Source organism: Danio aesculapii, chromosome 11, assembly GCF_903798145.1.
Source record: "Danio aesculapii chromosome 11, fDanAes4.1, whole genome shotgun sequence".
Lineage (NCBI taxonomy): Eukaryota > Metazoa > Chordata > Actinopteri > Cypriniformes > Danionidae > Danio > Danio aesculapii.
The window spans coordinates 23,633,680-23,652,577 of record NC_079445.1 but is presented as its reverse complement, the minus strand read 5'-3'; the positions used below and the strand labels follow the sequence as shown (position 1 = coordinate 23,652,577).

Here is an 18,898-nt window from a genome sequence, read left to right as displayed (position 1 = left end):
TGAAGACCAGCAGTGGTTTTCAGGGTTAACTTGTCAAGTATGTAGTCAGTGGGTTTTTCATGTTTCAAATGCATGAAAAAATGCATGTCCAATAAAAATAAAGTGGTGTCCGAAAGTCTGAGAGTAGTTTTTTGTTTTGCATTGTACTAACAGCCAAGAAAACAGTCTGAGATGATTCGTGCTTTATGACATGGCGTGCTATCCTTCCGGAAGTAAAGGGATGGACATGGTCAGCAACAATACTCAGGCTGTGGCGTTCACACAATGCTCGATTAGTACTAATGGGCCCAAAGTGTGCCAAGAAAATATCCCCACACCATTACACCACCACCACCAGCCTGAACCATTGATACACAGCAGGATGGATCCATGATTTCATGTTGTTGATGCCAAATTCTGAACCCTACTATCCGAATGTTGTAGCAAAAATAGATACTCGTCAGACCAGGCAACGTTTTTCCAATCTTCTATTGTGCAATTTTGGTGAGCCTGTGCGAATTGTAGCCTCAGTTTCCTGTTCTTAGCTGACAGGAGTGGCACCCGGTGTGGTCTTCTGCTGCTGTAGCCCATCTGCTTCAAGGTCTGACGTGTTGTGTGTTCAGAGATGCTCTTCTGCATACCTCGGGTGTAACGAGTGGTTATTTGTGTAACGGTTGCCTTTCTATCAGCTTGAACCATTCTTGCCATTCTCCTCTAAACTCTGCCATCAACAAGAAATTTGCACCCACAGAATTGCCGCTCACTGGATATTTTCTCTTTTTCGGACCATTTTCTGTAAACCTTAGAGATAGTTGTGCATGAAAATCCCAGTAGATCAGCAGTTTCTGAAATTCTCAGATCAGCCTGTCTGGCATTAACAACCATGCCACATTCAGAGTGACTTAAATCACCTTTCTTCCCCATTCTGATGCTCGGTTTGAACTGCAGCAGATCGTCTTGACCATTGCTGTCATGTGATAGGCTAATAAATTTGCGTTAATGAGCAGTTGGACAGGTGTACCTAATAAAGTGGCCAGTGAGTGTGTATATATATATATGTATGTCTATGTAAATATGTACATAAAAATATGTAAATAAAATGTAAACATATTTTTAGCATTTAATTTTTTTTTATTTGAAATAATTATTTTATTTAAAAAGTATCTGATATTTAAATTAATTATTTATTATTAATTACTTATTATTAAATTTATTTAAATGTATATTTATATTATATAATATATATTTATATTTATAATATACATTTAAAAATGTAATGATTATTTAATTACTAATTATTACTAAATAACAATGATGATGATGATAGTGGTGAATAATAATAAAATAAAAGTAATATATTTTATAATTTATTTTTATTATTAACAATAATAGTAATAATAATAGTAATAATTAATTGTGTTTTAAAAGAAAAAATATTCCTTTTATTTTTATTTAAACATTTAAAGTAATATTTAAATCCCACAATGCAGTGATCTCACCCAGCAGTGTTTTTTTCTCCCTTCAGGTTTCCACAGTCTAGTGTAGACTGTGAGCATTATGCTATGATTCATAAATCACAAAAATAACACTCAGATTTCCATCTTGGCGGTCTAAATGAGCAGACATTATAATACGTATCCGTAATCATAATTCCACCCCTGCACCAAACACAAACCACATATTGTCTGCGGTGTTCTGGGATGATCTCTGAGTGGGTGCTGTTTGTGGAGACAGCGCTCATACGAATCATTTGTGTCCCGCTAGCGCAGATGACAAACTGGCTCTCCGGCTGACCTTCACTCTCTCACCGCAAGGACGCTTTTAATTCGAGTGTGTGTGGCTCTCGATTTTAAGCACAGCACTCAAGGACTTTTTTTTACAGCACAAACACAGCAGGTAAATTGTTAGCAAATGGATATGCTGTTTAGACTCAGCATGCCACGTGTCGTCATGTACATCAAAACCCAGACATATTTACAGGCTTACTGTATATGGTACATACCATACCAGCTCTGCGCCTTAGTGTTGCACGAATGGTTATTCTAAGGAGGGATAATGGCTGAGCGGCAAATGCTGACGTCTTTCAGAACACTCTAGATTAGCAGGAATGCAAATCATTAAAGGGCCTCTATATTAGAATTCGTATGTATTGATGATGTTTTCATTAATAGTGTGTGAGCAGCTTTTAACAAGATCTTCTTAGCTTGTCTATGAAAGCAAGTAGACTGATTTTGATGTATAATATTCTGTAAGGCGACCCAGTGGCGCAGTAGGTAGTGCTGTCGCCTCACAGCAAGAAGGTCACTGGTTTGAGCCTCGACTGGGTCAGTTGGGGTTTCTGTGTGGAGTTTGCATGTTCTCCCTGCGTTTGCGTGGGTTTCCTCCGGGTGCTCCGGTTTCCCCCACAGTCCAAAGACATGTGGTACAGGTGAATTGGGTAGGCTAAATTGTCCATAGTGTATGTATGTGTGCTGCTGGAAGGGCATCCGCTGCGTAAAACAAATGCTGGATGAGTTGGCGGTTCATTCCGCTGTGGCGACCCCTGATTAATAAAGGGACTAAGCCGAAAAGAAAATGAATGGATGAATGAATATTGAATATATGAATATAAGTTTTTGCTGGATATGAATTGAGAGATTTTCTTCTGTTCCATGATACATTATGTGCAGTCTTTTGCAAAAGTTTAGCCACCCCTTGATAAATAACAGATTTTGGTTGGTGTTTGTTTTAATTGAAAAGATGTTAACAGAGTCTCTCTTGGAAATGGAAAAAATGCACAATATTTTCAGAAAACATTGATGCATAGATCTTATCCAGGGCTTGCCATTAACAGTCCCACAAGCCACTTTATCTAGTTGGAATAAATTTTTTAAATTATAGTTTTCTTAAAAGCAGGTTTGACAATAAAGATGGCCAGAATCCAGAAGCAGCAGGACTGACAAAACAAATTGTGTCCGCGCGGGCAAAAGACAACAGGTGAATACCGAATGTGAGGATTATCACTTGCGTGCACTGGTGATGAGATGCGAGTGAATGTTAAAAAAAGCATGCTCGCACACGTTTACTTGCGCAAAGCAATCGTGTGTAGAGAAAGCGCAACTCAGTGCATACAGTTCTCTTTGAAATAGACTGGAAAAAGTGATGACCGTGCACCCACAGTCCTGCTGCTTTTAAGAGCTCAAGATTTAAAAAAATATATCCTTTTGTAAGCAGCAGTGGTCACTGCTTTTGTTTTAATGATTCTTTGAACAGATTATTGATAAATCTAACTTTAACCGTGTATGCATGGTCATCCTTTCATGATCACACATGGTACCTTATGTTTTTTTTCACCTGCTTTCTTTTGCAATTTAAAATTTAAAACCTCCAAAGTCAAGGTTTTAAAACCTCAAAATTTTTCTGCTATACCATTCCTAAGGTATGTGTAAGATTTTTTTTTTTTACGTTATGTTTTAAGTTCTTTAGGACAACAGTATCTTCAGCAGAAAATATATCCAATTTAAAAATGCTGTTTTAAATTGTAATGAAATCAGTGTTTTTGAAACTGAGGACAGCAGAAGTCAATGATTCATAAGAATTGTTTAGCCGCCATGTTTTCTTTTCCAAAATAATTAAAAAGTTTCTCAAAATAAAAAAGATTGTGGTCAAAGGTTTTAGTTTTTTTCCCAGACATTTAAAAAGAATATATTTTAGAGCAGTAATGATATCAGCAGTTTATCCAAGGTTATCATACTGTCAGAATCTTATACCGGCCCATGCCTAATTGTTTAATTATATATATATACATTTTTTTACAATAACATTGTTTTAATATGAGATTAACTCCCCATTTATGTGTAGTTTGTGACATGGGACCTATAGCTAGGACAGATAAATTTGGTAAATCCTTAATTTTGAGCCCTTAAAAGTCATGTTAAATAAAAACTAATTGCAATGCGACACAAGCCATTTTCTCATGCACATTGAGCAAGCTCATACACAACACACACAAAAAGTTAAATGAATGAGGAGGCATGTGGACATAAAATCTAAATCAAGTGATTTTAGCATGTAAAAGGCAAATTTATGCATACAAAATGTATTTTCCAAACAATAAAATTGTGGCTAGTGAAAAAGGCGTGTGGCTTGTAATGTTCGAAATTTACTAGCCACAGTGGCTGGTGATCCAAAAAGTTAATGTCAAGCCCTGCTTTTATCCCATAAATTGAACAAAAATAAAACAATAAAAACATTAATAAGGCACTTTGCAAAAGTTTTGACACTAAGAGTTCCAGAGTCTCAGATTATTTTTACAAGGTTTCAGACCTTAATCAGCTTGTTAGATCTGATGCATAGCAACATCTGTCATTACTAAATGCCAATTTTAAAGCTTTACAAATACTTTGCCTCTTCAAACCTTGTGCACACACTTGTGAACACTCACCAACCATGGGTTCCTCTAAGCAGCTTTGGAGATGCTGAAAATTAAAGTTATCGATGCCCACAATGCCTGAGAATCTACAAGAACATAGCAAAGCATTGTCAACTTGCAGTTTCCACAGTGAGAGATGGTAGTTAAGGGGAACTGGGGAGGTCAAGATGAGAAGACCAAGAAAACTCCTGGAGAGAATTGCTCGTATGCTGGCCAGACAGATAGATCAAAACCCCCATTTGACTGCAAAACACCTGCGGGAAGATTTAGCAGACTCAGGAGTGGTGGTGCACACCAGGAGAAATGCTTGCACAGAGAAGACCTTCATGGAAGACTCAGGAGAAGAAAACTTTACTTGCATCCCCATCAAAAAATCCAATGTCAGAAGTATGCAACAGAACATCTACAGAAGCCTGATACGTTTTAGAATCAAGTGCCATGGAATGATGAAGTTAAATACGAACTCTTAACCACAATCAGCAATGGCAATTTTGGAGAAAAAAATGGAGCAGTATTTCATGAAAAGAACACCTAGCCAACTATGAAGCATGTGGTGGATGTATCATGCTTTAAGGTTCTGTTGCAGCCAGTGGCACAGAAACATTGCACGAGTGGAGGGAAGAATGGATTCCACAAAATACCAGCAAATTCTGGAAGCAAACATCTCACCATCTATAAAAGCTGATGCTGAAAAGAGTATGGCTTCTACAACAAGACAACGATCCTAAAGATACCCCAAAATCCACTGTGGAATGCTTCAAGAGATGCAAGATGAAGATTTCGAAATGGCCATTTCAGTGCCCTGATTTAAACATTCCTAAAATCTGTGGGTATCTTAATAGAGCTTCGCAAGGTAGAACAGGAGAAAACACCAACTACAAGAATTAAAAGAATTTTCGCTGGCTATAGAAAGTGTTTGCAAGCTGTGATATCTGCCAGAGGAGGTGTTACTAAGTACTGATTATGTAGGGTGCCTAAACTTTTGTACAGTGCTATAATAATGTTTTTATTTTTGTTCAATTTATGGCATAAGAAGTTACTATGCAGCGATGTTTGCTAAACATATCGTGCATTCTTATCTTTTCCAAGAGGGACTTTGTTAACATGTTTTTTGAATAAAAAATGACCAAAATCTGTTATTTATCTAGGGGTGGCTAAATTTTTGCATAAGACTGTATGTGTGAGCAATAAGTTGTGGTTTGCAGTTCACTGACTGGCCACTTGTGTCACTAAAGACAGGAATTCCCCTTATGGCTCCTTTTAATCAGAGGTTTGTAAGGTTAAAGGCTCATTTATACTTCTGCATCAAGCAGAATGTTGTTTTTTAAACATTGAGTAAAGACTGTATTGTTTTGCTTTTTTTCTCGCAACGGATTCACCAATACGCATCAAATTTTAGCATAACAAATATACATAAACACATAGGAAACATTTGGACTCGGTGTGCAAAGACCTTAGTTTCAATAGGTTCAATTAAATTATCCATAAATTGGTTTCAAGCCCGGTGGCTCAGTGGTTAACACTGTTGCCTCACAGCAAGAAGATCACTGGTTCGAGTATGTTGGCGAGCGTTTCCTCTAGGTGCTATGATTTTTCCCACAATCCAAAGACTATCCAAAGACTACAGGTGAATTGAATAAACTAAATTGGCCGTAGTGTATGAGTGTGTGAGTGAATGAGTGTGTGGGGGTGTTTCCCAGTACTGAGTTGAAGCTGGAAAGGCATCTGCTGCATAAAACATGTGTTGGAATAGTTGGCGGTCTATTCTGCTGTGGCAATGTCTGAATTAAGAGACTAAGCTGAAGGAAAATGAGTGAATGAATGAAGCAATATAGTTTGAAATCCAGGGTTAGAAGTGGTGTCAATATGTAGGTAATCCAATCAGAGGCGCAGGTAAACTGCCACCTTCTATTTGTATTTCACTGTCAAATCCAAGTGGTAAACAATGGGGGATGTTGTACGGGGACCATCTGTTGAGAGCATTTATAATGAAAGCCCTCCAATAGAAAAACTGGGATGACTGCCATGTGTTTTCAGTGGACTTGACAACTCTGAAACACCTCAGTGAGGTAAAGCATAAAACTGACCTCAGCAGATGCCACTGGCTTCATTCATATACATGGGCAGATGCGAATCATTTGCTATCGATCTTGTTTCGCTTTGTGAATGGTTGCCAGGTCATTGCAAAGTGGTTGCTAGGGTGTTATTGTTGGATGCAAGGGTCTCCAGGGAAATGCTAGGGCATTGTTATATGGTGGTAAATAGGGCTTTCCGGGTAAACCCTTCACTCTCAGGCATAAAGGTACACATGCTGTCACTGGGGTGGTACCTTTTCAAAGGGTACAAATTTGTACCTTAAAGGTCCATATGAATACATCAAGGGTACATATTAGTACCTAAAAAGTGCAAAAGTGTTCTTCTTAATTTTTAGGTACTAATACATACTTCTGAGGTACCAATTTGGACCCTTTAAGTACAAATGTGTACCTTTTGAAAAGGTACCACCCCAGTGACAGCGTGTGCATCTTTATTTCTGAGAGTGTAAGAAGATCTGGAAAATTGCTAGTATATTGGACAGCGATAGACACACACAAACAATATATAACCTGTCCCTTCAGGATTGCTGGCAGATGTTATTGATTAGAGATGAAGATAGCTGAACTGGAACTAGAGCTAAAGATTGTGGCTCTCCAGGACCAGCCTTGCCCATCGCCAGAGTTGAGTGTAACGCATTCCACAGTAACACGTTACTGTATTCTAGTTACATTTTTGGGGAACGCAGTAATGTAACGAAATACATTTTAAATCTGTATAATTTGATTACTGTTACTGAAGCTAATATGATTGCATTACTTTAGTTACAATTATAGATTTTAGAAGAAAAAAAATGCTTCTTTTAAATCACGTTTTCCGCTGCATTGTAAGTTAATGAGCATACGCTGAAAATAAGCGTTCTGCTGTCGACAGTCGTTTCTTCTTCAAGTGGAAATACAGACTGTGTGGATATTGCACATGCTTGCATTTTCCAGGTGCACCCAGAAAAAAAAACGATGAAAACACCCAGTTGTCATGCGACAAGAACTGACTGATCAACCTCATGCTTTCTAAGAATTATACACGTTTTGGTAGGCTAACTACCTCAGAAAAATGCAGAACACCCAAATGCTGCAGTGCTTTTTCATATTATAGATGTAAATAGCTACAGGTATCCAGTTATCTTCGCGTCTTCTTTTGTGTTAAAAAAAGACAAGTGAATGATGAGAGCATTTTAAGTCTTTTGAATATGTCAAGCTGCTGTGATCAACCCACTGTAATGTTTTTCAGTGAATATTAAATTACTGAAAGAGCTGCAGTTTATTTAGTATTTTTATAGCTATAATTTATATGTAAAAGTAACTTCAAAGTCAAGTAATTAGTAATCTGATTACTTTTTACGTCAAGTAATTAGTAATATAAACAGTTGACAATTTTACAGTAGTCAGTGATTATTAAACTATTACTTTTTTAAAGTAACTTACCCAACACTACCCATCACTGATCTAAGGTCACCAGTAATTGCTGGGGTCTCTAGAAGGATGGTAGTGTTGTTCTGGGTGTTTGTGTCTGGGCAATTCTAGGGGGTCAAACTGACTATGTTAAGTAAAACATGTTCCTTTGTGAAAACATAGCCCTTATCTCATCCCTGTTCTTAAACATAACCCTAGTGTATCCTTAATACCAAAGTGTGAATTAAAAAAATTGTGTAGAAACCCCTAATTGCTAGCATCTTTATGGGTATTTTAGGGAGTTGTTAAAAAGGGGTAGATCCAGATCTTTGAGTGGTATTGTATTTTGATGGTTGTTAGGGTATCCAGGGGGTTTCTAGCATGTTGCTGGGTGGTTTCTAGGAAGCAGGCAGATGGCCACTATGGTGTATTGGTGATTGCCATGGTGTTCGAGTTGATTGATGGAGGTTTTGGTCGGGCACTGATGAGGGTTTTGTAAGTGATTTTTTTGGAGGGGCAGGTGGTTGCTTACAAGTCCAAGTAAATAGTGGTGCTCTTATTCAGCTTTATAAACATAGTCCAATACCCATCCTCACTGCACATCTATGATTTCCCCCATCTATTCATTTGCTGTAATCTAATAACACAGGGAAGTACAGAGATTTCCAATACTTGGGGTTAAAGGTTTGTAATAGCAGTAGCAAAACTTGCTTTATTTCCAGTTAAATGTCTTTTCAGCAGTAACCTCAGAAATCCTGCCTTGCACAAAGATAAATGTGTCATTAGAATGGGGGTAATGGTCGCATATATGTCAGTAGACATGATTAAAGTCAATCTGACATGAATATATATGACAAAGTGACATTTTTATGAGCCAGACTCATGGCTTAGTGCTTAATGCTGAGCTTGCCTTGATGTGAGATACGGATCTAATTATTTCTCTGTGTGAGTGTCCATGGGTAAGCTCTGACAGGGGGCTGATGTTGATGCTTAGCCATGTACCTGAGTGAAAAATAGCTTTAGTTTTTTTACCTTCCCCTCACTACAACCAAGGCTGTCATGGGTGTTTGTTTGGGTCATGACTCCTCCTTGGTTAGGCTTGGGGGAAGCATCTACATCTCAATCTGATCTGTGATAGGAGGCCCCATGTGTGTAAGGGAGAGAGAGAGAGAGAGTCGGACCAAACCAGTAACCAAATAAGCTGAGCCGAGCAGATCTGGAAGGCAAGAGAGCCAGAATGAGATATAGAGGTTGAGCAAGTGAGAGAGAGAGAGAGTGAGTGTGTGTGAAGCTGGCTGGCAACAGCACACATGCTCAAGGAGAGAAAAGAGGACAGCAATTACTGTATCCAACACCCTACAGCTCCTGCAATAAGGGCTCCGGCTGCTGTCGGCATCATAAACCTGCTATTCTCTCCACCTGGCCTCATCCCACCGACTTATATGATTGATCCGGGGGAAAATGCTGAAGTTCCGCGCGGACCGGCGAGTGAGGTAGGTAAGGCAGGATGTTGGGAGGGAGTTTATAGCGGCACACAGCAGTGCGAGGGAAAACTCTGAGCTGGAGGTCAGGCAGGACTGCAATGCAGTGCTAGCTTTTTCATGGTCCATCTTTATGAGGTATTGAGGATTACTCATCTGAGATTCAGTTGCCGGTGCATGTGTTGACACCTCATTTGTGTCTTCTTTAAATTCTGTCACTGCTAAATCATTTCTTGTTTGCTAATGATGCAGCCATTGATTAGTTGTCATATTAGTGACGTTCATGAGCTTATGATCATCTTGTGTCTCTATGTAGGTTTATAGGTTACGCACAAGCAAGCATGCTCAGTTGCAAGCCCACATTGGAGTGTGCACAAGTGCGCTCATACACCTCAACCTGATTTCGTTGGCTTAGCTGTTGTGCTAGATTTGTCTAAAGGTTTGTCCTCTGTTGTTATATGGAGCACTACGCTCTGGTGTTTGCACCTTTTTGGTGTCAAGAGGTAGATGCCTTCAGCATGAGTGTAATCTTGGCTTGATTTCTTGTCCCCGATCTATCAGGCCGCGTGTGTGTTGTGTTTCTGTGTATATGGAGGCTGCACAGTCTCTGAGTTCTGCTTGTGTTATCCTGAAGTGGTTGATGCCAAGAATTTGGCATGCTTTTCAAGTGCACTTCTATGGTCCACTTAAACAACACTGAAAAAGCGAGTCTGCTGTATGAGGGAAGAAGAGTATCAAACTCAATAATAGAACGAGGGCCTTAAGTCTATTACATCTGCATCAGATCCCAAAAACAGGCTTTTCACATTTAAAATTGTTCAACAAGCGTCATTTTAAGCCATTGGTTGACACATTTCTGTTTGTTTTGTACCTTGTTAATGCATGTTTTCCTATTCCGCTTGGTAAACTTGTAAACTCAGGAGTTAAGCTTATTTACAAGTTTTATATCATGGGACAAGCAAACCATGTGATTTGTTCACATGTGGAATTGTCGTTACATAACCTTGCTAGTTCTGTTGACAACGTATATAGCATATTCTCTCAGACAATTAAACTAAACAGAGCATGAAAGTGTGTGCAACTGTGCACCGTGCATCAATATTTCATATAGCAAGAATTGTTCAAGATTGGTTGGTTGCTAACTAACACAACACAACATGCAAGCACCATCACAATATATATTTAAATACCTGTATATACATCACACAGTAGCTAACAATTGGAAATACTGGTTTGAGCTTGACCTTTCGAACTTTTTAATGCAAAAAAATTATTTATTTAATTAATGTTATAATTGTTTATAGGGTGTTAAAATTAAAAAGTCATAAAATCGTATATTGTTATTTATTTGTGAAGCTCATATATGAGATAAAAATTTCACTGTTGTAACATAAACAGCATTTTCTTTATTATCTTTACTTAATTGCATTTACTATGACTTGCAGACACCTGGGAAAAATCTATACAAAGGTAAATTAACGTAAACTCTACTTCTCAGTAGATAATGTTATAAAATATATAAACTTTACTTTTGTTAAGGAACAATAAAAATACTTCATATATTTTGACTGGCTCTGGGTAATTTAAGAAGATTATCCTTGTTTTTATTAAATAAAGTGTGGTAGTGTACATAAAGTGTGGTAGCAATTGTTGCTGAAGTTATTACTATTTGTGTAATCACAGTTTTACTACACCATGGTTAAACTACAGTTGGTGTTGCAAAGCCATGATTAATTTGTGATTATTATGATTATACTACAATTACCATGTTTTCATTTATTTGTTTGTTTTTATTGGTAGAGAAACAGTGGTCAAAGGCATCCAGTATTTTTGGCTTTATCGAATTAGCTAGCTATAGTAGACTGACAAAGATATATTCTCTAGATATCGAATACGCACCCTGAGTATGCATCAATAGCGCCACCACATTTGTACAGTGCTCCCAGCACAAATGTCATTCAGCCCCACTAGTCAAGACAATGTGAAGATGCTAAACTTCAGGGCGTGTAGTAATGAGCAAACAAGCAAAACAAAGCATAAAGACAGAACATTTCATAGGTACGATTTTGTTTTTTTATGTTATGAACTTTTGATGTTATGAACAAGTTATGTTATTGATGATGATACAGTCTCTTAGTGCACTTATCATAAGGCAAAGTAGCATCAACTTGCACTAAATTCTAGGGTTATGTAAGTTTTGTTGAATAAAATAAGCAAACAATGAAAAAGAAATATAACAACAAGATGCTGTGGTGCTAGAAGCTTGTATTATTGTCGACTAATTGAACGAGTCGTTCATAACAGAGATTCATTCACAAACGAATTGCTCCCTCATTAGAGTGAGTAGTGGAAGCAAGCGACGGGGTGTGTTTCAGGACATGGATTAGATCAAATTTAACAGGGAGGGAGGGTAATACATTTCCATGCACACAAACACGTGCTCTTTGTCGGCAATGCCAGTGCAGTCATATATCCATCAATATAGAAAAGTGAAGTAAAATTATAATTTTCGGAATTGAAAAAAGTAATTGCATATCAGGAAAACTCCTGAACATAAATGTGTATATATCTCTAGCTCTGGGTAAAGTCTAGATCCGATATGCGGCCGGCCGGAAGTGAATTTTTTTATGAAACAGTATAACAATAATTAATATACAGTACTGTGATGGTTAGGTTTAGGGTTGGGGTGCGGTTAGGTGTTAAAAAATATAATTTATTGGGTAATTTAATAGATAACATAAATAATACTCAATGCAACAGCTGCTTTTACGTCACTGTGACGGTTGGGTTTAGGGTTGGGGATGGGGTTAGGCGTTAATAAAATAAAATAAATGGGAAATTTAATAGATAATAGAAATAATTCTCGTTAACTTCCGGCCGCAAACGTATCCGATTTAGCAACAACCCTAGCTCTGGGTGGCCAGTCCTCCACTGCACCTTGGTCCCGCATTCATTTCAAAGGAGCGCTACCCTGTACTAAAATGGTGGCTCTATTGATGCATTCCTTCCAAAAGACAACAACAGGGTAGGCGACATCTAATGTAAACATCTTTGGTAGACTGATGCTAAAGTATAGTTAGATACATTATATTCTAGTATTTGTTCCCATATGAAAAATACTTAGAAATTTATAGTAAATTCTATAGTGTTTTTACACACACACACGCACGCACGCACACACACACAAACACACACATACACACACACACACACATACATACATATAAATAATAGCATACTGTAGCATTAACTATGGTGAACTGATACCAAACTGAGGTTTATTGTAGTATAAATGTAGTATAGAAAACTACAGTATTGGGTCATTTGTTTATATTAACATCGGTGTTGTGTTATCGTAGTAGCTATCAAATTACCACAACATATTTATTCAAGTACTTAAATAGGTTTAAACACATTGCATTATTTGCATAATTTACTACAGTATTTTTAATATGTTTGTTTTATCTAGTACTTTTATGTTCTTTTATTAAAATCTAGAATCTTCCTGAATCAAAACACTTTCACTTCACTCTTCTGAAGGATGACTAAATGATATCTTACAGCCTGAATTTCCGCCTAAATGCTAGTTTTGTTTTGACGTCTCTGCTCTCTGAGGGAAATAGCTCAACCAAACTCAGAGAAAATGTATTCGCTTGCTGCTTCTTCAGCAGTTGTAAAATCAATAGCCAGGAAAGTGACACGCAGCAATGAAAACAACTTGTAGGATTTACACCAGAGAGAGCAAAATACAAGTGGACGTCCATGGAGAGTTGACTCGAGCCGAGGTCAGAGAAAGTGTGATGATCGCTGAACTCCAGGTTTCAGGCTTTTCATATGTCTTTTATTGAATATAATAGCATGTTTGAGCTCTGACGTTGCTCTACTAGAACTGATCTTGTTGATATTTTGACAATGAACGTGGGTATGTTCACACTTTACACAGTCTTTCACAAGCATTGACAGCCATTAATTTCCAAAGCAGTTGTCTCATATGGACCTACAAAGAAAGTGGCCATGTATTGATTGATCCCAATGTTGTGATGCTGAATTATTAATAAAGAAAGGATGTGGCTGTTGTGAAACAGGTTTGAAGCTGCAAGAATGAGTTGTGGAGCATCTTAAACAAATGAAAACTTACATCCAGCTGCTTTTGGCTTGATATTGTTTTTGGAAAAGTTGTAGTTTTTAATTATGAAATCCTCTTTTTTTGTTTTGTCTTTTCAGTCAAAATGACCCTAACGGAACTGTTGGACACCAGCAAGTGATCCAGACACACCTGGAAGAAAACGGACCTTTGAAAGCCTTGCTGTGAGTGGACTTTTGTTCATTTGTTTGTAAATGTATGACTCGTTTTATGCTGCCTAGATCTGTGACATGTTGAAGAACAGTTTTAATAAGAGACTGAGTTTTACCAACTGCTCCAAGTGTCCTCTTTTACAGGAAACTACAATTATTGATACAGGACAAAAGATTTATGATGGTTATTGTAGAATTTTAATCCTATTAATCTGTTTTTATTTATGAATTAATATATTAAATGAGACAAAATTATACTTCTATTGAGCAAAGATGTTTAATGATCAAAATTAGATGAAAACATCCATTTTAACTTGCTTTGTAAAAAAGGAAAATCATTATAATCATGGATGCTACAAATATATTAACTGTGTTCAATAGAGATTATGATAATACTTAGAAAAGTTACTTGACCACCAAATCATGTATTAAAATAATCTGATGATGGACCATGTGGCGCTGAAGACTGGAGTAATCTGGCATTATATTAATGTAAGATTTCCAACATAGGCTCATTCTGAAAATGTAGCCCTATATACGTTTCTGGAGATCGCGAATTATGTAGCTGAAAGTATGTATGGCTGCATTTCGTCATTTAAACGAATGCTACGGGGTATGACGCCATTCCTTTTCGCGCTTACCAGCTGACCATTTACCTCCACTTTTCCGTTGTTACCAGTTTGTCCAGTAGTTCGCCGTGTACGTCGATTGACTTGAGACGCAGAGAGGAGCTAACTAGTCTGACGAAGAATGGTTCCAGAAAGCGGGTAAGACAAAAACAGAAGCCAAAAAATAAAGCAAACAACAAGTAAATAATAGGGTAAGAATGTGGTAAAATCTGAAAACGTGGTAAAAATCAGACGAGGGCTTTTTTTCTGGATTGCTTTTTAAAACTGTCAGTTGGGTTTAGGGAAGTGTGTGGGTGGGTCAATCGGTGCTTTAAAAACACTATTGGTTGGGTTTAGGGAAGGAGGAGGGTGGGTGGGTCAGTCGATCGGTCAGACAGTCAGTCAGTCAGTCACTCAGTCGGCAGCAGCCTCTGGTGGATTTACGCAAGAACAGCTGGTGCGAATATATATAAGGGGGTACGTGCCCCAGTAGAGCTTTATGTCTAGCAACGCCCCTGCATGCACATCTACATTTGTTTATTTGTGTTTTTTAAGAATTAGGAAATATCAAAGCTATACCTACAGTATGTGATTACTGTGCTATTAAAGTACATAATGTTAAAGTTTTGAATCTTATTTTCTTATTTCTTATTCTATTATATCCAAAACCATAGTCATGTCTTAAATCGTCTGTTATTTTGATAAAATATAAAGAAATTGAACCGTGAAGAAAATTGTAGATCTAATTCTAACCGATGTGCTGTTGGCTAAGTCACCATTTTGAACTTAAATATGCAGACATTCATTATTATTTTATGTATGTCATGTCAAAAATGCTAAACATTTGTTGTCGCAACCACTTTTAGTAAGAAATACTTAAAAGTGATGAAAATGACACAATTTTTAAGCCAAATGGGTGCAGTTTAAGGAGCAAAGTAAAGTACAGTAAATTTTACTTAATTGTACTGTTGGGAAATGTAACATTTGTATAAATGTCTATGGCTATTATTGCCATGTTGTAGGCTCAATTCAAGTGCAATTTTATTTTTAGAAAGGATGGTTGCTGTTATTCACTCAAATGATCAACTCTCGTTGCAAATCAGTGACTTTTGACTCATTGTTGCTGTAAATATCACTGTAAACAGTTACTGTATAATAATAATAATTGTACACTTGCTGTAACAGAAATATATACAAGCTAACAGCACTGTCAGGATAAAATATTCTTAGAGTGTAATTTTAATTAGGTTTACAAAGCTTCACTTAACAGGTGGAGGGTAAACATGTCAGGACTGCTCTAGTTTCCTCCATAAATTTAATAAAACGTTCCTTCCAGACAAAGACATTGCACTTTCAGTACTTCTAAAGAGCCCGCTCTCTTCCAGATCAATACAGTATTGAGTCAAGAGCCAATAGCCATCAATAAGGGTCAATGTTATTAAAGCTGATGTGCATCTAGAATTTAATTTAACTTTATTTTATTTTATTTTATTTTATTTTATTTTATTTTATTTTATTTTATTTTATTTTATTTTATTTTATAAATGTCACGGCTTTAAACCGCATCATACTGAATAACAAGTGGAGGGTAAATGTGTTGGCACTGCCTTAACTTCCTCTATAAATTTACTAAATATTCCTGCTAGACAAAGACTTGCACTTACCTCTCAAGATCCTGCTCTCTTCAAGATCAATACAGTATGAAGTCAACAGCCAATAACACATTAATAAGGGCTTATGCATTAGAGCTCAGGTCCATCCAGGATTTAATTTTATTAATTTCCTGCAACAACACAGGATGCCGGCTAAAATAAGGCTAGATAATTATCAGAGAGATGATTCTGATGTGTTTATTGCATCCTAATGTACTTATCGTTACTCTGCTGTGCACTGTACTGTGCACTAATGATTGTGTGTTTTTATGTCATTATGTGATCTGAGAGCTCTGCTTGCTCTTTTGTATGTGTTTGTCACATCTTATGTACGTTGCATAATGATTATTGTATTTTTTTTTATAAATGTTTCTAATAAATATTTTATAAATATTTCAATTGCATAATGTTTTTATTGCATCGTAATGTACTTATTGTTACTCTGCTGTGTACTGTACTGTACTGTGTACTAATGATTGTATGTTTTTATATGTGTGATCTGAGAGCTTTGCTTGCTCTCTTCCATACTGTATGTGTTTGTCACATCTGCATAAGGATTATTTCATTTTTATTTTTATGTAATTTTATTTATATATTTTTTATATATGTTTTAAATATTTTTTTTAAATAAATATTTGATAAATATTTAAATTGCATAATGTTTATTTTATTTTATTTTGTTATGGTGTTTTATTTTATTTTATACATATGTTTTTATTTTATTGCTTAAAACATTTTATGAATGTTTACATTGTATAATGACTATTTTATTTTATTTGTATAGATATGTTTTAATACATTTTTAAAATAAAATAAACATGCAACTTATAGATTTATAAATATTTATTTAATTTCATCCTAATATACTTTTCGTTACTCTGCTGTGCACTGTACTGTGCACTTTTGATTCTGTGTTTATATGTCATTATGTGATCTGAGAGCTCTGCTTGCTCTCTTCCATACTGTACTGTATGTGTTTCTCAAATGTTATGTACATTGCATAAAGATTATTTTATTTTATTTTATGAATATGTTCTTTATTTTTTATAAATATTTTGTATTTTATTTGTTTGTTTTTATATCATTGTGGGATCTGAACACTCTGCTTGCTCTCTTCCATACAGAATTTGTTTGTAATCTTATTTACATTGCAAGGTGATTATTATATTTTATTTGTATATATGTATGTTTTTATTTATTTTATTTATAGTTTTTGTATTTATTATAAATGATTGTAGAAATATTGCATTTTATTTTTATATTTAAAATGATTTTTTTGTATTTTATTTTGTATTTTATAAATATTTTAGATTTATTTGAATATTTTAGTTTTACAAATAGTTTTTTATTTTATAATTGATATATATATATATATATATATATATATATATATATATATATATATATATATATATATATATATAATTTTTTTTTTATGAATACTTTATTTTATTTTTTAAATGTATATAATACTGATGTACAACAAAGCTGAAATTTATCCAGGATTTAATTTCATTAAAAAATGTATTTTATTACATAATTGTCTCCTAAATTATGCACTAATCACTAACCATGCGCTAATGATCATGTGTGTGTTTTCATGTCCACATCTGATACGCAGTTCTGCATGCTCTCTTTCATACTTGTCTCCATCTCGTCCTTTACTTCAGAGACTCATAATAATATGTCTATAAAGTGACTGCGGAGACGGCAGTAAGATTTCCAATACCGAAGCTTCAGCTCGAGGGGATTGTAAATTCATCTTGCCAGACACAGGATCGAAGACTGCTGGACATCCCAGCAAAGAGATCAATACCATTGACTCGCGGCTGCAGTCTTGCATCCACCAGCAGCTCTTTCTCTCCGTCTCTCTCTCTTTCCCTCTCTCTCTTTCTTTTCAATCACATTCTTCATGAACATTGGCTTTAAACTGTAACCTCAGGGGTGCGGCCTTCGCCATGCTGCCAGTGCAGGAATAAAAATAACCGTCTGCTTCCCATAATCCCTCAGTTTTTCACCAGTTTGAGCTCAGTGTATTGCCTTGACAATGCTTTGAGATGTTTGTTAGGACGTCTGAAGTGGGATATGGCTCAATGGGGTTGTTTTTGTGCTCGCAGGAGCTCTGATTTGGAAATGAATGGCAAGGCTGGTGGAAGGGGACCTGTAAATAAAGTCAGCGAAGCAAACAGCAACGCCAACAATCTCAGCATGGTTTCTGAAGTACCGCCGGATGGTCAGAACCACACACGGGTCAGTACCTCTGCTGCACATTATCACTTTATGTACCAGTCTATTATTATATACAGTATAATATGCAGAGAAATATATAAATACATATAATAATGCTTGCTAAAAATGGATGTAAACAATAAAAATGTTGTTATTAATATTAAATATGATGAAATGTAAACACTTTGTTTATTATATTATATTATATTATATTATATTATATTATATTATATTATATTATATTATATTATATTATATTATATTATATTATATTATATTATATTATATTATATTATATTATATTATATTATGCTTTGCTATGCTATGCTATGCTATGTTATGTTATGTTGTTCTAATAATCCTGATAAGTGTAATAGTGTGATAGTAAATCATCTCTTGCATTTTCTTATATATATATTTTCTTATATATTCTATATTATTCTAGTTAGCATTTCTAAAAGTGTTTTTCGTTTGATATTTATCTTTTATTTCAGCTTCACTACTGTATTTCAATTTACAAAACCAGTTAATTATAGTGTTAATAAGAAAGATCTTCATTGTACATTGGACTTTAGTGATGGTGTTATTATGTAAACACAGGGCACGCGCACACCTAAAAGAGCTGCCACGTTTGGGAAACGTTCCAACTCGATGAGACGCAACCCCAACGCGGAGGTGAGCCGGCAGGGCTGGCTTTACAAACAGGTACTTCTGCCCCTCATCCACACACACACGCACAAACATCTCGACGATCCAG

The 18,898-nt window shown here is 35.9% G+C and overlaps 1 protein-coding gene across 7 annotated transcripts in view; it reads left to right on the top strand.

Moving 5' to 3' along the window:
- plekha6 (pleckstrin homology domain containing, family A member 6) overlaps positions 1–18,898 on the top strand; it is a 179,336-nt gene that overhangs the window by 73,096 nt on the left and 87,342 nt on the right. For 6 of the 7 annotated variants that reach the window (XM_056468260.1, XM_056468258.1, XM_056468256.1 and 3 more), the window contains 3 exons: positions 13,581–13,664; positions 18,030–18,162; positions 18,742–18,846. In XM_056468260.1, coding sequence (XP_056324235.1) covers positions 13,581–13,664; positions 18,030–18,162; positions 18,742–18,846 — 322 coding nt within the window. Of the gene's footprint in view, positions 1–9,294; positions 9,369–13,580; positions 13,665–18,029; positions 18,163–18,741; positions 18,847–18,898 lie in introns of those variants that run through there. The other variant, XM_056468261.1, reaches the window with a different exon arrangement.